Raw genomic sequence first — 21590 nt, forward strand, 5'->3', positions numbered from 1 at the left:
CCAACTTAACTTTGCGTGAATTTTGGAGGAGCCACTTTAATATCGTGCACTGCTTAAAGATCATAAATCAGGTTTGGGAGGGAGTAACTCGTCGGACCCTGAATTCAGCTTGGTAGAAGCTTTGGCCTGATGCTGTTGCTCCCAGAGATTTCGAAGGTTTTGGCCTCGAGAATGAACCTGTGCTTGCCGCCGAGGAAGACGTCGAAGAGATTGTATCCCTTGGCAAGTCCATGGGTCTGGAGGTGGATGAAGATGACATTACCGAACTTGTCGACGAGCATCATGAGCTCACCACCGAGGAAGTCAAGGAGCTGCAAGCCATGCAGCATGATGAGTTCCAAGCGCAGTTGAGTGAGTCGGAGGAGACCGAGGAGGTAGGCCAAATCTTAGGCACAGCGGAAATAAGACAGATGTTGGCATATCATCAACACGTGGTTGATTTCATTGATAAGCATCACCCACAGAAACTTCAGGCTTGCCGACAAAGACCGCTAGACACAAGCACAAAAAAGGAAAGAGAGCACTAAACATCAACGAAAGCACAAAGGAATGAAAGTGAAAGCACACTACTAAAGCACTAAGCGCGCTGGTAAGGCACTAAAGACCATGTGGTAACCACGTGGCCACGGGACACGAAAGGTCGCACTGAGAACAGAGGAGCGTCGCGTGATACCGCGACGCGACCAGAAAACTTACTGAAGGGCTACGACCTGGGAAACATGTGGCCTACCTTGGTATTGCCCTCAGGGCACGTATTTCTCCGCTAGGCCTACCACTATAGAAAATGGGAGTAGGGTAAACTACACAAAACTCTGGTCGTCTGAGAAGAGGTTCCAGGTAACTCCTAAGAAAGTGTTTCGAGTTAAGTCTCTGTGTTGGAACAAATGGGTTTTTAGGCTGAGGAATGAATTAAACAAATTACCGTATTCTTTTGGGAATATTTGCTCCAACATACGATTGTTTTAACATACGAAGCAGTTTCTGGAACGAATTAAGATCGTATGTAGAGGTATCTGTATAATGAAATAGATTAGGAATTGTATCTCTCTTCACACAACCTACATACCGATATGCGAGAGTAAGATTCAACGATATGTTTTTAATGTATTCCTGCTACACAAGTTTATAGCTTGTGGTACACCAAGCACATATTTATACAGCTTATGATAATGAAACCTAATTAATGGAAAACCATGTTTAGGCTACACCCCTCTAGATATTCAAACAAATCAATTTACTAAATAAGCTGGAAAATATATTTCCTTGATTATTGAAATAGCCCTAACTATTTATTTAAACGCGCATATAACTTGAATTTCTTTTTTCTTTTTTTACACCAACTTGTCTTATTTATGCTTTACTTAATTATATGCTTAATTTGTTTGTTCTTTATAAAAAAAAATCATGACAAATTTCAATATAACACTATAAAAGTTGAGAGTTAATTTACAAATCAATTTTTCCCATGCTTATGCACTTATAGCCTACTGCCATCAATGGTGAGCATTGATATCATGTTCCTGCAGATGTTTCCATGAAAATTTTTTTTTAATAAACAATTATTGCAACTAACATTGACCATTCACCAGGGAATATGTCTTCTGTGGTTCTACAAATCACCGATACTTATTATATGAAAAGAATGACAATTATTGGAATAAAATATAACTGGCAACTCAACGGGAGACAGTGAAAAAAATTTTCTTCTAAGATCACTGCTTTCGTCAGAAGGCTGCGACTACGGCTAATTCTTGGGGACTGGGGATAAGGATATTAAGGAAAATTCCTCCACTAGTAGGCCATGGATGGTCATTCATTAATTGGGTAAATAATGTTACGTTTGTGTCGTTGGTCAAAACCGAAGTCAAAACTGAAGTAGAGTCCAAATGGTCAATTCATAAATACCAACCCAACCAACTTCTCTCTTAAATTTCAGTGCATTCACTGTTGATTATGTTTAATGTTACAAAGTTTTTCCCTTTATATTTTATCTATACTTACAAGGTTTTATGTGTTCTCACTAAAATAATTGGTAATAAGTATATCAAATATTTATTTCCACATATCTTGAAATATACATGGGTAACGTTGCTTATCCTGCATTGAACGAAAGTATCTAAATTGTTTTGTTTCTAAAGTTTGAAGTAATTACTATTACTTCATTTTTTTCCTAGGATTCTTATAAATATCTTAGATAGGATATTTGTGCATCATATGTTAGTTTTATTTTTCTTGATAGAGCTCTCAATGTAGGAAAAAATAAGTTTTTGAGATACACATTGTAGTTGCCAGTTAGTGAATTTCGACCTAAATCCTCTGAAATTTGTTTGCATCAGTTTTGACGCCGACTGCACCTGCCATCCTCACCAAGAGCTTCAGCCAGGAATTGTTTCCCGGTACCCACAAGACTGGGACATTCAATAAGAAAATGCCTCAGATTCAGAGGAACCAAACAATTATCACAAATTGGCTGACATCTGCCAATCATCAGGAACCCATGAGTAAAACATGTGTGGACAATTCTAAGGCGACAAAAGAACAGTCTCCCACCTTCTTGGAATATTTTCCTACCTCCATGGAGGTATAGCATTTGTTATTTCATCTTATTCTGATTAACAGAATTCCAGTAGCATTGCCAAACATCACCAAGAGAGTTTTTGATGTCAGGCAAGGAAGAAAATATCTTCCAGGAAGTAATTTGTCTGTTGCCTCTTTTGCTAATTTGTCTGCATCTTCATTGCCAGGTACACCAACATGAGCCAGGATCCAGCAAAATTCAACTTCTTTACCTGCAGTGCAACAAATGTAGAGCGACTAAAATTTTCAGAACTACTGTAAAGGGTTGGTTGGATTAAAAACAGTCGGTGCCTGCAACACACTTTTTGCATCACTAAAAATATCACAAATTTTAAGTAATTTGTATTTTGCCTAACAGTACTTACCTCGAACTACTTTCTTAGGAGTATCTGGGACCTCCTCCCATCCGACCAGAGTTTTGCGTAGTTTACCCTATACCCATTTTCTATGAGGGGTAACCTCAGGCGGAGTGATACGGGCCCTTAGGCTAACCCCGGGTCAGAGAGCATGCTTGCTCAGGTCTCGACCTCCAGTAAGTTCTTGGTAGTTTAGGTCTCTAAGAATTCCAGAAGGCACTCGGGGAAGGAAGGGCAGGCCATTACCCAAAAGTAGTTCAAGGTAAGTACTGTTAGGAAAAATACAAATTACTTAAAATTTGTGATTTGTTCCAACACGGAGTACTTACCTTGTACTACTTTCTTAGGAGACTTCTACTTTAGGAGGTGGGAGTGGCCTTTTAACCTTCTGAGACCATGCCGAGATATATCCAAAGACCTAGATAGGAGGCTAGGACCTGTTGACCCCAAAGAAAAGCAAGAAAAGAGGAAACTACACAAAAAACTCAAATTAGTGTCTAAGTAACTCACCTCTGCAAGAAATCATAGGAGCCATGTCCTTCCAAAGTAGGGGTCCTTGTATCCCTGCTCAGAGTCCTATCTGAGACCATTTGAAGCGGAAATAGGGGGAGGAAGAACAAGGGGGTTTAAGGAACGAACCTGTGTCTCTTGTACTTACAACCCGCGGTTATCACTGGGGCTACACCTTTAAACCGTTTGGAGCGCGGAAATGACGGTATCTATCGAGAGCCCGTCCAGGGATTTTCTTGAATAGTCCTTCAAGTAGTGAGCAGTGAAGGTAGACTGGTTAGCCCAGGTGCCTGCTCTCAGGATCTGACCCACTGCCATATTCTTCTCAAAAGCTAACGTAGTACTCAGACCCCTAATGTTGTGGGGTCTGGGTTTTCCCAGCAGGGGGATATCTGCCTTACTGTAGGCCCTGATAATCAGCTGCCTCAGCCAGAAGGAGATAGTGTTCTTCGAGACTGGCTTCTTCACTAGGCCCGTGGAAACAAAAAGACTTTTGATCTCAGGCCGAAGTCTGGCTGTCCTCAAGTATTTTCTTACCGCCCTGACAGGGCACAGACGCAAGTCCCTCAAGTTGTCCGAGCGAGGAATTGCTGGTATCGAGAACCCCTCAAACCTGGGATCCCACACGGCCGGATTCTGGGTCTTCGCAACGAAGGATGGCACGAACCTGAAGGTGAGCTCCCGCCAACCCTTCGAGTGAGCGACTTCGTAGGACAGTCCATGGATCTCCCCCACTCGTTTAGCCGAAGCTAATGCCAATAGGAAAACTGTCTTGAGGGTGAGATCCTTGTCCATGATGTCCTTTAGGGGTTCAAAGGGAGGTTCTGACAACATCTTCAGGACCCTGGCCACGTCCCACTGTGGCACTCTAACAGCTTGCGGGGGACACGATTGCTCGTAGCTCTTAATGAGCATCGAGAGATGTCTGGAGGTTCCCAGGTCGATGCCCTTCAGGAGAAAGACTTGACCCAGAGCAGCTCGTACTCCCTTGATGGCCGGGATGGACATGTTGACTATGTCCCCGAGATAAACTAGGAAGTCCCCTATCTCCGGGATGGAGGCCCTCAGGGGCTTAATGGTCTTAGAGGCGCACCACTTAGTAACGGGGGCCCACTTTGCTTGGTAGACCGCTGCCGATGATCACCTCAGGTAGCCTGACATCCTTGCTGCCGTCCCTGACGAATAGCCTTCTTTCCTCAGGAGACACTCGATAACCTCCACGCGTGAAGGCAGAGGGACCGAGGGTTCTCGTGAAACCTTTGGAAATGTGGTTGCCGAAGAAGGTCTGGCCTGTCCGGAAGGGGCCAAGGTGGAAGTTGTGCCAGTTCTTTTAGCTCCACAAACCATTCTCTCTCCGGCCACCAGGGCGCTTCCAAAGTCATCCACAGGTTGTCCGCCCTCCTTACTCTGTTGAGGACCTGTCTGAGCATCCCGAAGGGGGGAAGGCGTAAACGTCGAGGTTGTCCCAGGGATGCTGGAAGGTGTCCTCGAACGCCGCTCTTGGGTCTGGCACAGGAGAACAAAAACGGGGAGCTGTGCGTTCAACCTCGTTGCGAAAAGGTCCATCACCGGTGATCCCCATTTTTGGATGATGGTTTTGGCTACTTCTGGGTGCAGGGACCATTCAGAACCCACTACTTGTCCCATCCTGCTGAGGCCGTCAGCTAGGACGTTCCTTTTCCCGGAATGAACCTTGCTGAGATTCTGGTCTGTTCTACTTCGGCCCATTCCAGAAGCTCCAACGTAAGGACGCACAACTCCTTCGATCTTAGTCCTCCTTGTTTCTTTATGTAGGCCACCACCGTGGCGTTGTCGCACATCATAGCCACGGTGTTCCCCGGAGTAGATGGACGAACTCCAGGCACGCCCTCCGTAATGCCCGCATCTCTACGCTGGGCCTTCTCCTCGTCCGTCCATCTCCCTCTTGCTGAACTTCCGAGGAGAAGGGCACCCCACCCCTCCTTTGATGCGTCCGTGAACAGGAGCATCTCCGGAGGGTCGGCTGCAGAGGGCATTCCCTTGAGGGTGTTCGACTTGCCACACCACCACTCTAGGACCTCCTTCGTCTCCGGGAAACCCAGGATCACCTTGTAAGGGGGAGTCCCTGTTTCCAGCTCTCCTTCAGATTCCACTGGACCTCCCTGAGCTTCAGCCTGCCCTGGGGGGACCAGTTTCTCTAATGGCACAAGGTGGCCTATCAGCCTCTGCCAGTCCTTCGCTCTCCTGGGCTGGCCCGACAGGAAGGGACGGAGGACTTGGTCCAAGTTGTCTAATCTGTCCGCGGAGGGGAAGGCTCTCGCCAACCGGGAGTCCAGAACCTTTCCGAGGTAGGTCACCCTGGTGGAGGGTATCAACTGGGACTTCTTCAGGTTGATGATGATACCCAGGACGTTGCAGAACCGCAGAAACTTCATGCCTTGCTCCCTCAGTACTTCCTTTGAGGCTGAAAGTAACAACCAGTCGTCCAGGTACCAAATCAGGCGAATGCCCTGTTCGTGTGCCCAGGCTGAGACCGTCGTGAAGACCCTCGTGAAGACCACACAGCCCGAAGCCGAGGGTCTTGAACTGCAACGTTTGGGTACCCCATTTTACCCGCAGGTATTTCCTGCTGGAGGGGTGAACTGGAATTTGGAAGTAGGCATCCTTGAGATCTACTGACATCATGAAGTTCCCTTCCCTCAAGGACGCTAAGACCGACTTCGGAGTGTCCATTTTGAAGTCGGTCTTGCACACGAACTTGTCGCGGGCTAAGAGGTCTATGACCGGTCTCCAGCCCCATGTCGCTTTCTCCACCAGGAAAAGCCTGCTGTAGAACCCCGGACCTGGGTCCTCGACTGGTTCCATCGCTCCTTTTGCCACCATCGCTGAGACTTCCTCCTGCAGGGCTGTCTTTTTCAAGGGGTCCTTGGGGGCTAGCCACCCTGCCTGCTGATCTGGTATCAGAGGTGGGGGTTCCGCTAGGAAGGGTAACCTGTACCCTTCCTTCAGGACTGCCACGGTCCACGGGTCTGCTCCGTGGTCTTTCCATGCTTGCCAAGTGTTTGAGGCATCCCCCCACCTGAGGTTCGGCAGGAGTAGGGGGCCTCCCTCCCTATCTCCTCCTAGAGGCGCGGCCTGAACGCCCTCTTCTGGACGCTGCATACGAAGGCCTATAGGAGGATTGAGCTGAGGCTGCTCCCCTACGGGAGGGCTGAGAGGACTGTGCTAAGGCCGTAGTAGGGGTGTCTCTCCTGGGCTGGCTAGGATAAGCCCGAGGAGGTAGAGGAACATCGGAGGTAGTCCTTCTGTGTGCGGGTCTCCTCACTGGAGGGGGTCTGAAATCGCCCTGGTCCTTGAGTTTCCTGACCCTTTCAATTGACTCCTCAACTGCCTTCAGGGGGAAAATCGAGTCGTCCCACAGGGTTAGGCTTCTCAGGGACCTCGCTTCTCTGTCAGGAAGCAGTCTAGTAATCTTGTTGAGGACCGTGTCCCTCCTCCGTAGGACACAGTTGGCGGCCTGCGCTAGTGATTGGTACAACAGAAACTTCAGGGCCTTACCTCCCGAGCTAATCAGCTCCTTGAGTAAGGCCTGATTCTCTGGAACCGTGAGGTCGTAGAAGGCCTGGACGCCCACCAATCCAGCCAGGAGGAGACGTTCACGAGGTCCTTCGCTATCTCCATCATGGTGGCTTCCGAAGGAGAAAAGCAGATTGGTGCTGTAGAGGCCCTCTTTTCCGCAGCTCCCTGTACTAAAACGGCGAGTGCAGGTTCCAGTGTACAGGTGGCTGCAAGGTGGCCCTCCGGGAGGTAAAACTTGCTCTGGGACTTCAGGCCCTGGAGCAGTTTGGAGGAACTCTGGTTCTTGGGAGCCTCGGCGTGGTTGGCCACAATCTTGTCCACGTGGGCTCTATCTAGCTTCACATCCCTGGCTAACGGTAGTGCTAGGGAGTGTCTCTGCTGGACTGGGGCATCCACAAGTCTGTTGAGACTGGACCGCCAGAATTCCTCGGAGGAGGGCTCGGGCTCGTCCAGCCTGTGGTGTCTCCGAATGAGCCCTATCACCCTTCGATAGGCTGACACCTCCGCTGCTGAACCCTCCCCCTGGTCGTCCAGCTCCTCCGCAGGACGAACTGATGCTTGAGAAGGGCTCCTCCGTCGGAGGTCTTCGTACGGGGAGAAGACAAGGCCTTGGCCCTCTCCATCTCCTGGGGTTCTGGCTGAAGGACGGGCATAGCCGTCGAGACGGAAGCCTCCGTTCTCGGTCTATCCTTCCTCACGGAGGTCCACGTATCTGTGAGTCTGCTCGACGAGGGGAGCCGTCCTTCACAATCCTGACGGCTCAGGGATGCCTTGGAGGTCTGGACGCGGCTGCCAGACTGAAGGGGAGACTCTCTCCGCTGGGCGGATGGAGTCGGAACCTTCGCGGACTTATGCCTGTCTGCTGGGTCCTGGCATGACGACTCCCTCCGTCGGTCGAATCTGCCACCGGACGAGTATCTCTCCGGAGAATGGGCTCTAGGGCGCCAACTTGAAGAGCCTGGAACTGCTGCCAACTCCAACCGTCTGCTGCGAGGGATGACTACCCACTCTTCGTCCGGGGAGCCACTACTTCTCCATTTCCTTCTGGGTGATCTGGATCGCCTACTCCCGTGGCGAGACCTGGAGCGGGAGCGCGAACGGGAGTGCCTCCTGCGGGACTTCTCCCGACGTCTACTGTGTTTCCTCCAGGCTTCGTCCTCTGAGGAGCAGGAAAACGGCTCGACTGAAGAGCCCGACGACTTGTAGACCCGTTTAGGCGGGCCCGACTCACGTGAAGACGTAGGAGGGTTCCCTCGACGCTCAACAGACAACGGGGCCTGTAAGAAGACGTCTGGAAACGTAGCAGATGGCGCTGGAGGGGAGTGCGCACGCTCTTCAGTGGGGGACCAGGTACCAAAGCCCTCTTCCATTCTCAGCGGGGACCTGAAGGGCGTCTTGGGGGTACCCACGCGAGGGGGTCTGATGTCGGCGAGTGTTCCTTCTCAGCGGTACCTTCGGCTGCAGAAGTTCCTGAAAAACAAGCCCAAGAGGCTGGAGAAGAATTTGGAACATTTTTCCCCCACATAGGGTCATCAGAGGAGACGTGCCCTGCTTGCACCAGGACTCCGTCCCCCCATACACACTCCCAACCCTCCCTCAGGCCCCACACTTGCCTGAAAAGATGCCACAACCCCACTATCATGCAGATCAGACTTCTAGGGAAGGGCCACAGGCCTCTTCCCCGCAACGGACTTACTTCGTCACCTACTCTGGGTAGGGGAGGGTGGCAGGGAAGCTCGGTCCGACTACACGCCCGGCGAAGCAAGGGGAGAAGAGACGCTCGGCTTCTTAAGTGACTTCTTCATCACCTTCTTCTTCTTGGTGCTGTAACGCACCCACTGCACCTCGTTCCAGGACACGCACTCCAGACACGTGGCGGTAGGGGAACACACACTGCCCCTACACGACGAACACAAGGAGTGCGGGTCTACTTCAGGTTTTGACAGGAACGCACCACACAATTTACCAGCCATAGGCCCAGGACAACAGCGGGGATGCTCCATGACGAAGTAGGAAGCACCACGAGACACAAGAACGCACAGGGAAAAGCACAAAGGAACCACGTGGGAACCGCGTGAGACACAAAGGGGTCGAGGACACAAAGAGTCACACTGGGATTAAGGAGAGCGGCGAGATGATATCGCGACGCGACCAGAGAACTTACTGGAGGTCGAGACCTGAGCAAGCATGCTCTCTGACCCGGGGTTAGCCTCAGGGTGCGTATCACTCCACCTGAGGTTATCCCTCAGAGAAAACGGGTATAGGGTAAACTACACAAAACTCTGGTCGGATGGGAGGAGATCCCAGATACTCCTAGGAAAGTAGTTCGAGGTAAGTACTCCGTGTTGGAACAAATAAATATGGAGTTTTTATGATAAAACAAAGTTTTATGAATACTTACCTGGCAGTTATATATATATATAGCTGATATCTCTAAATCGGCAGAATTTTTCAAAACGAGGCAACTGCCTTGTGGTGGTTGGGAGGTAGGTGGTAACACCCGTCACAGGGTGGTCCAAGGAATCATTCCCGTGTCCAAGATTTCAGTTCATCTATGCCCGACCTGTCTCCTGAGGGGAGGTGGGTGGGCCTTAGAATATATATATAACTGCCAGGTAAGTATTCATAAAACTTTGTTTTATCATAAAAACTCCATTTTTATGAATAGTACTTACCTGGCAGTTATATATATATAGCTGATTCACACATTTGGAGGAGGGAAACAGACAGTAAACATCGTTGGGGAAACAACAAAAGAGTTGTAGGAGATAAAAACACCTTGATTCCTTGCCTGCTAAGGTAGCTGATTCAAAGGTACAGCCTTTAGAGTGGCTTTCCCTTAGGAGTTATCCAGGAGTAAGCCTGCAAAGCTGCAAAAAACTCAATCGAGTCTGTCAAAGGGATAAGACCAACAACTTGACTAGACTTCAGAAACTACCTTCGCCCCATATAATAAAAACTGCAACCTTACTCAAACTAACCACCTAACCCTGCAACATAGACATAAACTATCTATCTAGACTGAGGGAACCGCACCACAAGACGAAGTCCACAGTCCATCATAAAAACACAGACCCTCATACATGCAAATAAACCAAGGTTGAGTGGGGTTATAAACTCCTTGCCTAATACAGAAACCGCAGCTATGTATGGGCCCAAGGTATAGCACTTGCCAAAGTCTACTCTCACCTCTCTAAGTTAATGAGAAGCGAAGACAGAGTTGCTCCTCCAGAAAATAGCATCCATGAATAGCCTAACTAACATATATTCCTGATATGCCAGAGAGGTAGCAATGGCTCTCACTTCGTGAGCCCGTAATTTCAACAAGGCGAAGTGTTCCTCCTCACATAAGAGGTGGGCTTCCCTAATTTTCTCCCTCAGGAAAAAAGGACAAAGCATACTTAGACGGGTTTTTTGGCGGACCTTTCACTGAACACCAAAACAAGTTGGATGCACAGCTCACGTTCATAGTGTGAGCCAAAAAAACTTTGAGGGACCTAACTGGGCAGAGGAGTCTTTCCTTCTCTCGACCCACTAGGTTCGTGAGGTTAATGACATCAAACGTCGTAGGACAGGGTTACGAAGGGTTCTCGCTCTTTACGAGAAAGATGAACCTTAAGCCACAAACTGCCCTATCCTAATTGAAGTTCACCCTCTTCCCAATCGCCTGGACTTCGCTGACCTCTTGGCATTCGCTAGAGTCATAAGGGAGAGGGTTTTCTTTGCTACAACCCGAAGAGAGGATAGCGAGATAGGTTCAAATTTCTTGGAGCACAGAAACTTAAACACCACATCCAGGTTTAAGAGTACCTATTACGTCGTCTGAAAAGACCCAATGAGGTCCTGCAAACCTTGATTTGGTACAACTCTAGGCCTCTATGCCTAAAGACGGCGGAGAGCATACTGCTGTATCCATTGATGGTAGATACAGCCAGCTTAGCATCCTGTCTGAGGTACAAGAAGAAGTCTGCAATCTGGCTCAGAAAGGTAGTGGATGAGGAAACCTGTGCCGCCTGCCCCAAGCTCTAAAGGTCTCCCATCTAGATCGGTAGACTCTTGTGAAGAGATCCTCCTTGCTCTGGCGATAGATTTCGTCGCTTGTGCCGAAAAGCCTCGAGATCTGACAAGCTTCTAGTCAGTCTGAAGGAAGTCAGTTGAGAGCAAGGGGGGTAAGATGATACCTCTCGAAGTGGGGCTGTTTGAGAAGATCTGGACTTGCCGAAGTCTTCTTGGGAAGTCCATCAACATGCCCATCACTTCCGAAAACCATTCCCTAGCAGGCCAGAATGGAGCCGCTAGGATCATTCGCCCCGAATCGAGGAGAGCGAATTTCCTGAACACCAGATTGATGATCTCGAACGGGGGCAACGCAAACATGTCCACCCCTGTCCAATCCATCAGGAAGGAGTCCACTGCTAGAACTTCCTCGTCCGGGACTAGGGAGCAGCAGTAGGGGATCCTCTTCTTCCAGTTGGAGGCAAAAAGGTCTGTTACAGGTCTGCCCCGCAACATCCAGAGACTGACAGACTTGCGGGTTGAGAGACCATTCTGAGGGAAAAACAAGTCTCTTCCTGCTGAGCATGTTTGTCCCGATGTCTCTTGCCCTAGAACAAACCTCCTTTCTAGATCCAAGAAATCAGAACGAAGGCGTCCTTGATCTCGACACATGATTCGACTAGTGTCATCACGAAGTCCTAGATTCTCATGTTCAAAGTCATGCCTCATGCTAGAACTTCGACATCGAGCGTCCTGAAAGACGAGGCGCCGATCGTCCTGTAAGACGTGGCGCCGATAGTCCTGTAAGACGTGGTGCCAAAAGTCCTGTAAGACGTGGAGCCGAGAGGTTAACAGAGCGAGACGCTGAACGTTCTAAAAGACAAGGTGCTGAGCGTCCTGGTGTCAGAAGAGACTCTTCTTGCTGACAGGAAGACCTAATTACATGAACATGAGAGCGGCGGAGCTGAGACCAAAACACACGCCCGAAACTGACCCATTCTTCCTTGTAAACAAACCTCAGATAAAGTTTGATTGCATAGCCTGCCACTTAGACTCCTCTCTAGAACTGGGAGAGAGAATCGTTGTAGCTAAAAGCTAAAGGAGGTTTCCCTATAAAAGGAAAAAGTAATCCTCCTTCAGAAGTAGTACTGACCAAAGGTCTGCTCCCCTCTTCTCCAAAGATTGATGTCTCCATGGAGGACTTTGACTTCTGAACGAAGGCGTAAAGAGCATTTACGTCCAGGACTGGACAAAAGACTCCCTCTCCCAAAAGAGACACATTGAAGTTGCAAAGTCGGTTAGGCAGAAAAGTCTTATCGGAGTAACTAACAAAGGAGGATTCACTAGGAAAAAGATTTCGCATCCATCCCAGTAAAAACACGGACCAAAGGTCTGCTCCTCTCTCCCAGGCTCGCCAGAAGTAGCAAAGTCTGGCTCCTACTGTTGTTAGTCATCAGAGGTTTCTGTTTTAAGAAACAAAAATTAATATATTCTTAAAGCTCCATTAATGACCACGTGAAAACTCAGAGGGTGGGGAACATGGAGCAACAGAACTTAGGATCCTCTCCTTCTGTTAACCTCAAACAATTCAACAGGAGAAAAGTGATCACTAAAGTCATCCTTGACAAAGAGCTTATAAGACGTGGCGTCGCCCTAAAAGGACAAGGCGGCGATCGTCCTATCATCCTGAAAGACGAGGCTGCCCACGTCCCGAAAGACGAGGCTGCACTCGCCCAGAAAGACGAGGCTGCACTCGCCCCGAAAGACGAGGCTGCACTCGCCCCGAAAGACGAGGCTGCCCTGAAAGACGAGGCTGCACTCGCCCTGAAAGACGAGGCTGCACTCATCCTGAAAGACGAGGCTGCATTCGCCCTGAAAGACGAGGCTGCATTCGTCCTAAAAGACGAGGCAGCATTCGCCCTGAAAGACGAGGCTGCATTCGCCCTGTAAGACGAGGCTGCATTCGTCCTGAAAGACGAGGCTGCATTCGTCCTGAAAGACGAGGCTGCATTCGTCCTGAAAGACGAGGCTGCATTCGTCCTGAAAGACGAGGCTGCATTCGTCCTGAAAGACGAGGCAGCATTCGCCCTGAAAGACGAGGCAGCATTCGCCCTGAAAGACGAGGCAGCATTCGCCCTGAAAGACGAGGCTGCATTCGTCCTGAAAGACGAGGCAGCATTCGCCCTGAAAGACGAGGCTGCATTCGTCCTGACAGCCAGGCAGCATTCGCCCTGAAAGACGAGGCTGCATTCGTCCTGACAGCCAGGCAGCATTCGTCCTGACAGCCAGGCAGCATTCACTCTGAAAGACGCGGCTGCATTAGTCCTGAAAGACGAGGCCGCATTCGTCCTGAAAGACGAGGCTGCATTCGTCCTGAAAGACGAGGCAGCATTCGTCCTGAAAGACGAGGCAGCATTCGCTCTGAAAAACGAGGCTGCATTAGTCCTGAAAGACGAGGCAGCATTCGTCCTGAAAGACGAGGCAGCATTCGCCCTGAAAGACGAGGCTGCATTCGTCCTGACAGACGAGGCAGCATTCGTCCTGAAAGACGAGGCTGCATTAGTCCTGAAAGATGAGGCAGCATTTGTCCTGAAAGACGAGGCTGCATTCGCCCTGAAAGACGAGGCTGCATTTGCCCTGAAAGACAAGGCTGCATTCGTCCTGTCTTGAAAGACTTAGCGCCGAGTGTTAAGGCAAAATGATATTCATTATGCCGCTCGGCGCGTTCGGTTCCCACCAGAGGGTTCATAAGGCCGACTGGCGCTCTGGGACAAAAACCGAGTCAATGATGGTTTATAAGCATTGATATTAGCAGAGAATATCTATGACTTAAGAATTGCCATTAAAAACAAAAGTGATGCAATGCAAAACTCTAAAAGCAGTGTAAGAATCTTAACGTTCAACGCTCTTTGCTTTACCATGGCAAGGGCGAGCATTCATGGGAACGTTAACAGAAACGCTCGCGAGGGCGTTTGCTCGTGAGCTAACGCCTCTCGTTTCCTTTCGTCGATCGACGTTCCTTCTCCCATGGGCCGGGGAGCTTGGAAGAGGTCTAAGGCTAGGAAAACAACGTCCCTGTGCTGAAAGAATCCAATGCCTAATCTAGCACTGAAAACTTGCACTATTAAACTCTTACACAAAAAACCAAAATTAGTCCTGCCCGTTGTGAGAGAACTTATTCTTCTGCCACGGGCTTGAATGAGAAAGCAAAATCGTCTCTAGTACTTGCTATATAAACTGTAACAAAATATTTTTTATAGAATATAAAACTGACATTTCCATAATAAAATAAACTTTCAAACATACTTAACCGGCGGTCACAAAAAGAAAAAACCACCGGGCAAGAGTTGAGAATAAAAAAAAAAAGATGTTGAAGACACTCACCCGGTAGTTACATATAAGCACCGGTAAAATTAAATGTCATAAATACCTACCCGGTAGTTACATACAAAAGCCGGGAAAGTTATACGTTAAAGATTAAAATGAACAGAAAAAAGGGAAAACAAATGTAATCCACAATTAATTCAAAGGGAATTCAAAAACAAGCGAGTTGAAATGATAAAAAGAACAGATATAGCAATAACGTATCTATATATATAAATGTAAACAATAGGAACATATAAATGAAAATGCTACTAAAACTAGAATTCCCATATAGTTGTTGTTGGAGAATAATAGCCAACACTTTAATTCCCATATCGAAAAGAACGCTACCAAGGCATGTTGGGACTGCACCGATAGTAACGAGTAACAGCGCAAATTAACCATACGCTAGTTCTATTTAATTTATGAAATTAGATCGATGATTTAAAGAACGAATACCAAATGGACAAATATTTCTTTAAAATTTTACATTAAAAGTTAAAAAACTTATATAAGTGGAATTCCTCCCATTCTTTGCAAAAAACAAATAAAGAGAATTGTAAGACATACATGAAGATTACGTCATACGACTGTGACGTCATAGAGTTGCCAGAACGTAAGTCCGTCAACAGGATTAAAAACTTCGCAACTAAAATATAGTGCACAAACAAAACCTCTGCATACAAACTGTGAGGATCAACCGACACTTTCGGTAACCTCATCTTGCATACATCACTCGCACAAACACGAAAATTAAGTTATCACTCATGATAAACAAAGTAAATAATAATAATAAAACACGATTGCCAAAACCCTAAATCAGTGTACTTCACCAAACGAAGTCCAAAAAAGCGAAGAAGGGAAAAGGATTCGAAAAACTCTCGATGGTGGACCGACGATGTTTTCGATCCAGCCGGCAGAGATGAACTGAAATCTTGGACACGGGAATGATTCCTTGGACCACCCTGTGATGGGTGTTACCACCTACCTCCCAACCACCACAAGGCGGTTGCCTCGTTTTGAAAAATTCTGCCGATTTAGAGATATCAGCTATATATATATAACTGCCAGGTAAGTACTATTCATAAAAAATTATTTGCACTGATATGAATGAATGATTAACTTTTATTAGATATAAATAATATTGAAGTGGTGCTTAATAAAGAAATAGATTTTGCCCCTAACACATCACAGTAAGTTCCTACTTGCATGACTCCCAACTGTGGCTGGCAATTGCATGATTCCCAATCGCAGCTGCCAAGCATATGGTTCATGATCAGGGCTGTCAGCAATCATGACAGATCCCATGGTAAGCGATAACCATGAAGAATAACTGGGAGAGAACACAATCGAAATATTCCTATGAAGACAAAATAACTGGAAAGTAATATAGAAACTCATCGCTTGTGAATGAAAGTTCTCATAACCCGCACCAGCTACGAAAATGATATTGTGCATGTGTTTGTTGCATCTCATGTACTAGGCAGAGATTGTGAACTTACAAGTTCTAGATCATGCTGGCAATTGTTTATGGGGACGATTATGCACAGGAGACACGCCAAGAGGTGATTGTGATCATACTTAAGGAGATCCTAGCACTCATGTAGGAGGAAGATTGGCTTTTGGAGGCCGGAAACATGTGGGGAGTTTTAATTGCTTGAAAACCAGAAGACTTATCTTAGAAGACAAGTATCTCCAAAGATCTTGCCAAGGGCACCTCATGCTTGCTTGTCTGGGAGTTTGTGAGTGTGAAGACTAGCTCATTGAAGCATACGGGGAGCATCCCTGACAGAACGAGAGCAAGGCTCTGCATTCAAACCAACAGTGTTTGTGCCTCATCTCTTGTGAGATTTTCCACTGGTAACTGCACTTTCTACCTCAACACACTCCTGAGGGAAGGGTTTAGGTACACCACTGTTCCTTCCACAAAACCATCCCTTTGAACCAGACTGAGACTCCGGTATGTCAGACTGATCGGTCATTCTGTGCTCCGGTAACTTCTTCCTCGGCAGGCAACACATTTGAAGATTCGCTTGCCATCTTTGGAACTCAGCAACAGGGAGCAGCAATAGAAGCTCAGACCAATATCATCAGCATAAGCCACTTCTCCCTCTCCCCCAAAAGAGAGGGAGACAATGAATCCAGGAAGGAAAATGGAGGGCAGTGCCTTTCATCCCGACCCACGTTGCATTACAGCAATGGGGCTCCCACATGGGAACAAAGGTAAAAGTTATCGATCGGACTTGCTGGACTTCTACGATGACGTATTCCACTCAAAAATTTTAGCAGTTGCAGCAAAGGAGAAGGGAAAAAAACTTCATCTTCCTTCTCCAGTCGTGTAGGTTGATGAGAAAACACTAGTAGGGCAGAACACAACAGCTAGGTGATACGTTCTTAGAGCCTTCCGGGACCGGCAGACACTGTAAGGAAAAAAAAGGACACTGCCCGTCCCCTTTACACTCCGTGGCGATCTGCTGACGGAGCACCAGTGATGTCCAAAAAATCCATTCCTTAGGGTCATGTTGTTGGCCAAACATACAAGAGATACAACAGCAACCCGACAGGAACAAGTATACACTGTATTGGATAATGGCAGGAAGCAGAGAAACAAACAGAATTACAGTTATCAGGAAACACTGCATATCCAATCATAATATCCCTCAAACACAGCTGCAAGACCAATTATTCAATCAGAAAGAAAAAACAAAAGATTAAAACAAACAGATGCAGACGCAGAGAAGCACGTCTGTACTCTCTGTTGCCCAGAGTCAAAGTGAAGGTTACGCTACTTGGTGGGTAGCCGGAGCATACCCACCACCAGCCAGCTGCTACAACAACTACTGCCCTGTTTAAATGGCAATTCAAGCTTCGCTGGCGTTATCCTCCTTTTAAAGGTCAAAGGTTTGTATTATGTATAGAAACAAATATCCCCACATAATATAGAAAAGGAAATTGTACCACAAAGATTTAAAGAAACTTCACAAGGAAGACTAACCCCCGTCTTAAAATCAAAAATAAAATCCCTACAAAAACTGTACAGTATAAAGAAATTCCACTTACTTCCAAATGATTTCTTATCATCTTTGTTCAAATTACCAAATTTCTTGTTTCCATCACTTCGGGTGCTGTCATTATTGTTGTTATTGTTAGGCTGATTTACAGTTATGTTGGTACTACTTGCAGGGGTGATGGTAGCAGCGCCAGAGCTAAAATTATTTCCAGAGAGCGTTGAAGGACTGGCTGCTGATGAAGCTAAATTTGCAGCATTCAAGTTGTTGTTAATGTATGAAGGTCTTCTGGGAAAATACAAATATATTCAATACTTTAAAGAGACAGTAAAATGTCACTTACAATACTTTATAAGAGGAAGTATTAATCTCATTCATTTTCATTTAATACAAATATCCAAGTTTTGCATCATGTGACTATCATAACAATATTGTTGAGTACAATAAAGTAAATTTCTGATACCAACCTTGGTGGTTGTTTTTGTTGGCTGGAGCTTACTTTGTTGTTAAGCTGATCATTCCCACGTACATTTTCATCAGCTATAACATTATTACCAGTTTTTTCTGGGGTATTTTTCTTAATGTCTCCTTTCACAGAATTCTTCTTCCCTTGGTGAGTAGGGCTGTTAGCTGAAGCCTTGTACACAGATGGCAAACCATACCCCGAAGTACTTTCAATTTTCTCTCCCCAGTCATAATGTTCATAGGCACTTATTCGCCCATTACTAAGACTTACTTCATTTAGGCAGAAATCATCTAGCCCAACACGAGATGAAACGTGTCCATCACCCTTTTCACATGACTTGGTAAGATTACCATTGTTGTTGTTGTTGGTGGTGCTACTTGCACTTGCCCCTAAGCTATTGGAATTACGAGCTTTAGCCTTACTTTTAGCAGATTGATTCCTATTCTGGTGCTCAGGACGTGGAGCTGTTGGTCCTGGTGAAGGTGACTGAGGTGGGTGAGTCACATTACCATTACTACTATTGCTGTTGCTGCTACTGCTTCGACTGTTTAAACCAGCACAACCAGCATTTAAACGACCATCTGGAGCAGTGTTTTTGCTTAGCACATCGGAGTAAGATGGTTTGCTTGCTCTGGTTGGTTGATTTCCAGCCATCTGTACTCCACTATTAGTTACACTGCATTGTGAAGAGATTGGTGTATCTGAACCCAATGTTTCCAATACAACACCAACAGATGAGTTCTGGGACACACTCGGGGACTTTGTATCGCCTACATTAAGATTGCTTCGGAATGGGTCAAATGGACTGAACCAACTTCCAAGGGTAGCTGTAAAGTTAGAAAATTTTGCAGTTATGTTGTTGACACTTACCCCTTCCATAAACCTCTCATGTTCATTAGTGTAGAAACTGAAGTCAGTCTGTGATACAGGTGATGGTGCCAAACCTTGAGGGTCACCTTGGAGTGGTGGAGGGGTTCCAGATGATACACAGGGTCCTCTTTGCACCTCAGGGAAAAAAGCAGAATCATGACTTCCTACGAGCATGCTGTCAATAGAGTCTCTGCTTGAATCCATATAACCATCCATTGTGCCGTCATTGAAATTGTTCAGACGAAGACCTAGATCAGATGATGACCTCAAAAGAGGACTCCGCCCTCCACCAAGGTCAAAAGGATCTTGACTTACAGAGTAGCTCCTTGGTCCTGGTCCACCAATCTGAGGGCCTAAAGGCATTGTACCTGGTGCACTTGTTGTTGGTGGCTGAAGAGATGTGATTTGAGGACCCATATTGCCATGAGGATGCTGCATTGAAGACACCTGGGACCCAAGGTTGGTATGCGTAGACTGCATCTGAGGGGGCATCTGTGAACCAAGACTGGTATGAGGCGATTGTAACGGCGTCATCTGACTGGTGAGAGGAGCCTGGCCAGCCGTTGGCCAAGGTGGTGATGCAGAGGGAACAAATCCAGGTTGATAACGTTGAGAATCATGTTGAGGAGTAAAGTCGTTAGTCATACGTTCTATAAGATGACCCAGGGCTCCAGCAGTAGGACCCGATCTATCACGCCAACGCTCCTCACTGCCTGGCATCATACCACCTGAGAAATAAAAAAGCAATGAATGAAGACATTTATTCAAAAATCAAATATAAACTACACTGTACATATCAAACACTAAAAAAATTACAAATTCAGAAGTAATATGAGAATTTGGAAATAATTTGTATTTTTCCTAACTATATACAAACCTGAAGCTCTTTACTGTGGAGATATATTTCAGCGAGAGCTGAAACTAGCCTGAAGCTTTTACTTGAGATATAACTACCTCCGTTAGTTAGCATTGGGGGGCGTGCGGGTAGACCGACCACCCAGCTCACACCCGCACTAGTAACTGAAAGTCACTTTGTAATTGCAGCAGAACTTTCTGAAGAAATGTGATGGCGGAACCAGTATGTGTAGAGAGCTCCAAGTTTGTATACAGTAGCTAGGAAAAAAAAAATTATTTCCAAATTTGTCATTGGTTCCAGCACTATATACAAAACCTTACGCTCTTTACAGTGGAGACCCACCCTTAGGTTGGGGACTTACCTAGGGTGCTACTCAGGGCTTTGCACAAGCTGTTTAGAGGCGTTCTGTTACGGCCTCGAAAATCTATGCCGAGGTGTAAGAATTTAGAATTGTAACTTGACCAGATAAGTGTAAACTTGGAGCTAAACTCCACACACTTAACATGACAAATTCATAGATAATTTGTATTTTTCCTAACCATACAAACCTTAGCTATTTAATATTTAGCCACCCGTTGAGATACTACCGCTAGAGAGTTATGGGGTCTTTTGACTGGCCAGACAGTACTACATTGGATCCTCCTCTCTGGTTACGGTTCATTTTCCCTTTGCCTACATACACACTGAATAGTCTGGCATATTCTTTACATATTCTCCTCTATCCTCATACACCTGACAACACAGATTACCAAACAATTCTTCATCACCCAAGGGTTTACTGCACTGTAATTATTCAGTGCCACTTTCCTCTTGGTAAGGGTAGAAGAGACTCTTTAGCTATGGTAAGCAGCTCTTCTAGGAGAAGGACACTCCAAAATCAAACCACTGTTCTCTAGTCTTGGGTAGTGCCATAGCCTCTGTACCATGGCCTTTCACTGTCTTGGGTTAGAGTTCTCTTGCTTGAGGGTACACTCGAGCACACTCTCCTATCTTATTTCTCTTCCTCTTGTTTTGTTAAAGTTTTTATAGTTTATATAGGAGATATTTATTGTTGTTACTCTTCTTGGAATATTTTATTTTCCTTTTTTCCTTTCCGCACTGAGCTATTTTCCCTGTTGGAGCCCCTGGGCTTATAGCATACTGCTTTTCCAACTAGGGTTGTAGCTTAGTAAGTAATAATAATAATAATAATAATAATATGGGTATTACTTTCGGCGTAGCTGAAATGATGAGCCATTAGAATTTTAACGAGGGTTTACTACCCCCTCGCTAGTTAGCTAGCTACCCCTTCCCCCCCCCTCACACACCTGTGACTAGCTCACTTTGTTTAGAGGTAGGACTTCCCGGGGGACAGGGCTGGTGGGCAAGTTTGATTAAATAGCTAAGGTTTGTATGGTTGGGAAAAATACAAATTATCTACGAATGTCATTTGTTCCGTAACCGAAATACAAACCACACTATTCAATGTGGGTGACTTAACCCTTAGGTAGGGTGGTAAGTCCCGGCTGTTACTGGCTTTTGGCTTTTGCCGGGGACTCAGTATGTGAGTGTGTCAGTGCTCAAGATAAGGAGTCCCTGCACCTCGCAAGTGCCTTGCTCTGCAAGGACCGCGGCCTACGTAAGCTTGTGTGTGAAGGAATGAAGTATGACTCGTCCTAGGAAGTTGACCTGAAGTCCTTTAGATGGAATTCTAGGATAGGACGTTCCCAATAACACCTCGTAAGGGTATGGGGACGTGACAGTATTATCTTAATACTAGGAACACATGGAAACATGGTTTACCTGCAGTGGTTTGAGGTCAGCTGTGCAGAGAACCCAGGATGCTGCTTTCCCCAAGAGAGGGGAGGATGAAGAAAACAATAAGGGCCAGGCATACCTTTTCATTCATGCAGACTAAAACCAGGTAACAATGCCCTCCACCATCTGCTACTTGTCCATTAAGGAGCCTGAGGTTTAGACCAGCTGTTGTGCAGCCACCACAGGGCCGATAGAGAACGTATCGAGGCTCCTGTGGGTCACGTCTTGTAGGT

The 21590-nt window shown here is 46.6% G+C and overlaps 1 protein-coding gene across 3 annotated transcripts in view; it reads right to left on the reverse strand.

Annotated features, from left to right (window-relative positions):
- LOC137641534 (uncharacterized) overlaps positions 1-21590 on the reverse strand; it is a 150014-nt gene that overhangs the window by 99683 nt on the left and 28741 nt on the right. For 2 of the 3 annotated variants that reach the window (XM_068374181.1, XM_068374182.1), the window contains exons 2-3: positions 17836-19432; positions 17421-17656 (exon numbers count right to left, since the gene is read on the reverse strand). In XM_068374181.1, the coding sequence (XP_068230282.1) occupies positions 17421-17656; positions 17836-19427 (1828 nt within the window). In that variant the 5' untranslated portion in view covers positions 19428-19432. The remainder of the gene's footprint in view (positions 1-17420; positions 17657-17835; positions 19433-21590) is intronic. The other variant, XM_068374183.1, reaches the window with a different exon arrangement.

The sequence above is a fragment of the Palaemon carinicauda genome, chromosome 5, assembly GCF_036898095.1.
Source record: "Palaemon carinicauda isolate YSFRI2023 chromosome 5, ASM3689809v2, whole genome shotgun sequence".
NCBI lineage: Eukaryota > Metazoa > Arthropoda > Malacostraca > Decapoda > Palaemonidae > Palaemon > Palaemon carinicauda.